The sequence below is a fragment of the Porites lutea genome, chromosome 10, assembly GCF_958299795.1.
Source record: "Porites lutea chromosome 10, jaPorLute2.1, whole genome shotgun sequence".
Taxonomy (NCBI): domain Eukaryota; kingdom Metazoa; phylum Cnidaria; class Anthozoa; order Scleractinia; family Poritidae; genus Porites; species Porites lutea.
This window is the reverse complement of record NC_133210.1, coordinates 11,492,020-11,497,837: the sequence shown is the minus strand read 5'-3', so window position 1 is coordinate 11,497,837 and position 5,818 is coordinate 11,492,020. Positions and strand designations below refer to the sequence as shown.

The window sequence follows — 5,818 nt, the reverse complement described above, 5'->3', positions numbered from 1 at the left end:
TTTTACGATTTTCGGAGGTTTGTGTTTTTCCCATTTTCTCACCAAGATGTTGCGATTATTGTTGAAAAATGGTCTCCTGACTTTTATATTTCGCTGTAAGGTAAATCGTCCACAATATTATTCTAATGAATGTATATACGGCTACTCCACGTCCCTGAACTTTCGTCTGGACCCATCAGGGCAGCTAACAATTTAGGATCAGATGAAAAAGCCACCTACTCTCTTTTTTTTTCTATAAGAATATATTTTATAAGAATATCGAGGCCGAAATTTCAAAATTTTAAGAATACCTTAGGAATAAACTTGAGGCTGAGATTTCGAAAAGGATGATTATTTTAAGTGATGAAAATCTAAAAAATATGTTTTTAACTAATCGCATCAAGTTTGCCGCCGGGCTTGAGAACAGATTTTCAACCCCCCGGCTCCAAGCAAAAAAGGAAAGGATTTCACGTTTCGATTGCAAATCCGGAATCTGGGTTTTAAAATATAAATCCATATTTCTCAATCGAACGCACTCTAGTTAAAAAATGAATCAGATTTTAAAAAATAGGTAATACTGCTACAATCAAATGAATCAGTTTGTAATCCTGCAGCTGCCTCCTTCTTGACGGTTTTGGGTATTATTACTAAGGCATGTTTTGTTTAAATTTGGTTAGCTTCCAAGCCGGTATAGATCGTTTTCAGTCGCGTGGTCAGCAGCTTTGCAAATTGCTTGGAATAAAAGAAAGTTTTAACATGTGAACAGGTTCAATTCCCACAGGTTTTTTTTTGTACACAAACATGGCCTCCTATTCACAGTCTTGCGCACAAATATGGCCGCCTTGACGTCATGTAAAAACGATCTATTGGGGCGATGTTGCAATTATAGGACTTATGTAATCATTTCTATTGAAAAATCACAGAGATCCAAAATTTCCCGATTATACCACCTCACGCTAGGAAACTAGTCAAAGCGGGGTTCGTTTGATATGGCTTTTTCCTGGTTTGGTTTTACCGGCCAAGGAGAGCAACCAGAAAAAAATGACTCTATAGACACGAGAAATGAAGAAGGGTTGCTGACTGACGGAACCACATTTGGGAAAGAGTGAAAGAGATGACACGCGTGAACAGCACGCGAGGAAGGACCCCCTCGCGCGTATACTTCATGTTCCGCGCTCTGTTTTAAATTTGTACAATCAGGAAAAATGCTGCCTTCACACTTTACCCTATAAGCCCTTTGCTGCTATAGCAAGTATCAAGCAATGGTAAATTGTAAACAAGAAAAAATAAGTCGAAAAAATGCTGACCATAAATGGGAGATAAATAATCGCAATGAAAATCGTCTTTATGTCACGCGCGACTCACTTCCGAAGCGTTTACAGACGAAAACACAAAGAATGCCAAAATTGGTCAGGTTAATTTTCATAGACCGGAAGTCTTAACGCTTAAGTGATAGCGTGACCGGAAACTTCGATAGGCGTGTATCCAGTCACAAAGGGCTCACACAAGACTTGAAATGGACAGATTTGGTTATCATAGGGAATTTTCCTTTTCTATTAATTAGTATAAGAAGGGGTTACCCGGCTGGTTTTATCATCAGTAAATCAGCATCTCTCGGAAGAACGACCAAAGACGAAACAGATCAGCCTTAGAATGGAAGTAATAGGAAGGGTAGGCCTCAAAAACTCAGGAAAAGTATTCGGCGTACAGCGTACAGAACATTGGAAAACAAAGCTCAGCAAAGGAAATGAACTAGTGAGGGGTGTGAATGGAGTAAAGAGGAAAGAGGAAAGACAAGGAAAGTTACCCAAAGTAGTCAAACAAAAGACAGAGGTAAGCATTCAGACAGCAACTAATCCGTCTTTTAGTATATCCCTAATTGTTATATAATTTTAGTCCTGCCACTATACTCCGATCGTCAAAAAGAGAAGTGGAAAAAATTTGGTAATACTTGGGGCTAATACTTTTCTTAAGAAGGGAACGCTCGCCACCTAAATCTCACTTGAGGGTTACTGACTCGGGACAGGCCACAAAAGGAGCGGAATACTTTTTATAGTTTTTCTGTCTACCACTCAGTTGGAAATAAAGAAAGACAGACTTGGACTTTTAAAAACGGACTCAGTGTTTGTTCAAAGTTTTATTTGTAGTTTTGTAAAACGTAGTTTACCTGGTGCTCTAGAACGTTTTGACGGCTTTTAATAAACAGTGTAAAACGTATTGCTGATTTAGTTTTTGGCCCATGATCTTTTGATTAAGTATCAGAGTAGTGATGGCATGTACCGACGTGACGAAAAATTAGATGCTATTATATCATTATAAATATACTCGGCGGCTTAAGGTCTAAGGTTTGCTAATCAGTAATCAATTTGAAATTAAAGAGGTCATCAGTATCCGAGACGTATGTTGCGGAAGTAGTAGCATTACCTTATAGCCTAGCCCACAGTATGAAAAACTTCCTTCACTAAAATGAATGTTTTTTTTTTCCCAGCCGGAGGAAAGAAAGGACCTTTTCCCGCGACCCACCGCAGTCAAAACTGGGAGCTCGCCATTGAGCAGTGACGTCAACACAGCGTTCAGGACAATTCTGGAGCATCTGAAGAAAGCTATGTCCGTCTGCAGTTTGAAGGCAAAACTGTCATTCAAGGACTACGCAGTGAGCGTCAACAAACCGTGTGAGTTTGTGGAACTCGTAAAATGCTGCCTCGTCCTGGACGCGGAGAAAAGACAAGTCAAGTTTAAAATTCACAAGGGTGTCGCCATTTCCGCTATTAATGCTTGTATTCCTCCCCCGGTGAAGAAAGCAAAGTCTGTGATACGCACTGCCATAAAACGCATCCCCCTGCAGAATCAGACAGCAATCACTAAGCTGTTTAGCGCCATCTTTAAAGTACTGGCGACCAAGCAAGACCGAGATTACGTCACCATATCTCAAGATGACGTCATTGATAACGACATGTCGTTTGAACAATTGATGTCAAGCAATAAACTTTATTCCACGCTCCTGGCCCTTGACCTCAAGATTTTGTGTTCCAAAAGCGTGGTCGTGGAGCTGAAAAGACGACAAATCTTGGCTGGAATACGAAGAGGGAAGGTGGTTCTAGACGCCAGCCAAGGTCTGCAGATATTCAAGGAACCTCGTGTCTTTATGAGAAGCGAGGAGGTTCAGGTTGCCTTGGCGACCCTAGCAAAGTGGGTCTCTTCACATCAACAATTCGGTGTGTTGCAAAATGTTTTAGAAGTTGTGAAATGCTTACAGGCCGTAACTAATTACAGAGGCAAATATTGAAGATCTTTCCTTGTGTGTAACGTATAGCTAGCTACATAGTAGTTTGTCTACTTTAAGACTATAAACAACCTCAAAATATACGAAATATACTTCTTTGAAATTGCATTTTTATTTGGCGGTATCAAAAATTGAGACTAAATAATCAGAAATAATACACAAATTAATGCCGACGCAGTAGTCTGTACATAGTTATCGGAATCACTGAAACGATGTTATAGCACTTTAAATAAACTTCTCAGCGATCTCATTAATTGTTTTGGCAGCCTTTTGTTGCAAGCGTGCTAGGCGTTGGAAAGTTTATCACCTTTTCCCGACATTCCTTTTCAACCAAACACCAGGCGCGTTCCGACCTCGTTACGAGGACTCGCTTTCCCTTTGGGAGAGGCGCGAGGTCCTGGAACGAGGTCGGGCCTCGGTGTTCTACGCCCTCAGAAAGTGGCGGAATAGAACGAAATGAAAGGGTAGCAAAAAAATGAAAAGCAATTTTTTTCCCTTCCGTCATATTTTGCACTGTTCCCCTAGCTAATAATCTGAATCTCGTGAAAAGCTAAGGCTTCAGCATTTCTAACAGCGCTGTCGATGAGGCAGTAGAGTTGTTACCTTTCACTATACGCCAAAGTTATAAAACTTTTTTAAGTGTAATTTACAAGGGTAGCCATTGTTTTAGAGTCTGAAAACAATAGCTACACTTGTAAATAGCAATTGTAAAAGTTTTAAAAAGTTACCTCTGATGTATGCCGATTACCCGCTCATAGAATTAACGACACCGGTCAAGTCGGGATTTCCCGTTTAGATCCAAGCCTCCACCGCTTACTAGAATAGCGCGAACTAGCCTGGCCGAGGGGGACGAGACGAGAAATTCTACAAATGTACATCTCGGTAACTATTGCACTAAAATCTTTGTTATCGTTGTAAACACATCTGTCTGTAGGCGCTCTGTTGATAATAAAGCACTTATCATATCCTATCCTATCTCATCCTCGTAAAAGATGAACAGAAAGGTTTCCGAAGAAACATCTCTGTTATATATAATTTCAATGTAATGCGAAATATGTGTTAAATTCAGAAGACATGATAGACAAGATATGCTGCGGTTTTTCAACTGATCAATTTAACCTGTTTGCGCCCGTTAATCTGAGTCATCACAGGTTTCTGAAATTCCAGGAAAGTTAAGAAAATATCCTTTCTTTTAAGAGTATAACGCTGTAAAAAGTTTTAGAATAAAAATCTGTTTTTTGTTATGGTATTTCTTCTAGTTTGTGTTGTTAAGGCCTGTTGTTCCGTCATCGACTTAATTTACTCTTACCTTGGTAAGACGGGAAATAAATGAGAAAAAGACTTTTTCCAAGAAACCTACCTGGGTGGGTCTCTAAAGCTAATCAATTTTTAGTGATTCCGGTATGACACCTGGTACTAGCACGTTTCATCCAGATAGTCTTGCGTCATTTACGGCGCCACTCTTTTGAGTGGCTAGGATTCCCGGGGGAGAGTACTCCCCATAACTTCCCATACAGGGAGACCCCGCCTGAAAGGAGCCACCTTTTTCAGGCTTCAGGTGTATGAATGGGTAGGGATTTCATTTGTTAAAGTATATGAAAGGGTAGGGAAATCTGTCATTTCGGTCTGTAAAAATTCTTCAATTGGCTAACAGATTCATTTTGTGGCTTAGAAGAAGTCGAGGAAACGTTCTGGTTTTGCGATTTATTCATCATGTTTAAAGACAGTACATTTACAGCAGTTGAAAAGGATCTAAAGTTGTAGATTAGGTATGTGAAAGGAGCCGCCATTTGTCAATAGAAGGTATAACAAACGGGTACCTCTCCTGTCAAAAATGGGTAAGGGGTTGAACCTAGGAACAGCGGAGCCTCCCCCTGATAAAACTTTTTTGAGCACCCCCGGGCTAGGTATTCACCAATCCGAAATCAGTAGTGGAAATAGGGCTGGGGCAGTACGGCATATTCAGTTATCATGAAAATATTAGTTCACGCACTTTTTTTTTTTTAACAATTTTCCATTTTGACTGAATAAATTGGGCTTACGGTACGGCCTTTTCGAAACTCAAAGCTTGCGTCCTTTTTCGGAAAGTCATCAAAACTGAGAATTAGTTGTGGTTATAACAAAGATATGCAGTGCAGCATGTCTTAATCGTGCTCCACCTCGCGCCATGATGAGAAGTTCTTATTTACGTTCCATGTCACATAACCCTGTTCATTCTCGTCCCCAAGGCCACTTGGCTTAATTTGTAACGAACTTGTGGCTTAGCACGTAACCAAAACAACAGAAAGAAGCGACGGATACTGGGAGAACGAGAAATCGTGACTAATGGAAAGCATGTCCGGACCGTTAGCAGTACATGCTAGAGGCCTGGTTAACTAGCCCCAACTAGCCTAGTTAAACACCTTATCCTTGGTTTATTATCTGGTTTATTATGATCTTTATTTGTTCGAATGTCCTTATGTATTGTTTGTCACCCCCACCCTCCCTCCCTGCTAAACAAAAACACCTGGTCGGGGTGATACCCGTTCCTAAGCTATTTAATTCGTGACCTCCGGC

At 40.4% G+C, this 5,818-nt stretch overlaps 1 protein-coding gene across 1 annotated transcript; it reads left to right on the top strand.

Moving 5' to 3' along the window:
- The first annotated feature begins 1,507 nt into the window (after nt 1-1,507).
- Nucleotides 1,508-3,508, top strand: LOC140949493 (uncharacterized). The gene is made up of 2 exons (XM_073398652.1): nt 1,508-1,812; nt 2,453-3,508. The coding sequence occupies exons 1-2, from the start codon at nt 1,633-1,635 to the stop codon at nt 3,263-3,265; spliced, it is 993 nt and encodes a 330-aa protein (XP_073254753.1). The 5' UTR covers nt 1,508-1,632; the 3' UTR covers nt 3,266-3,508.
- The last annotated feature ends 2,310 nt before the right edge of the window (nt 3,509-5,818 follow it).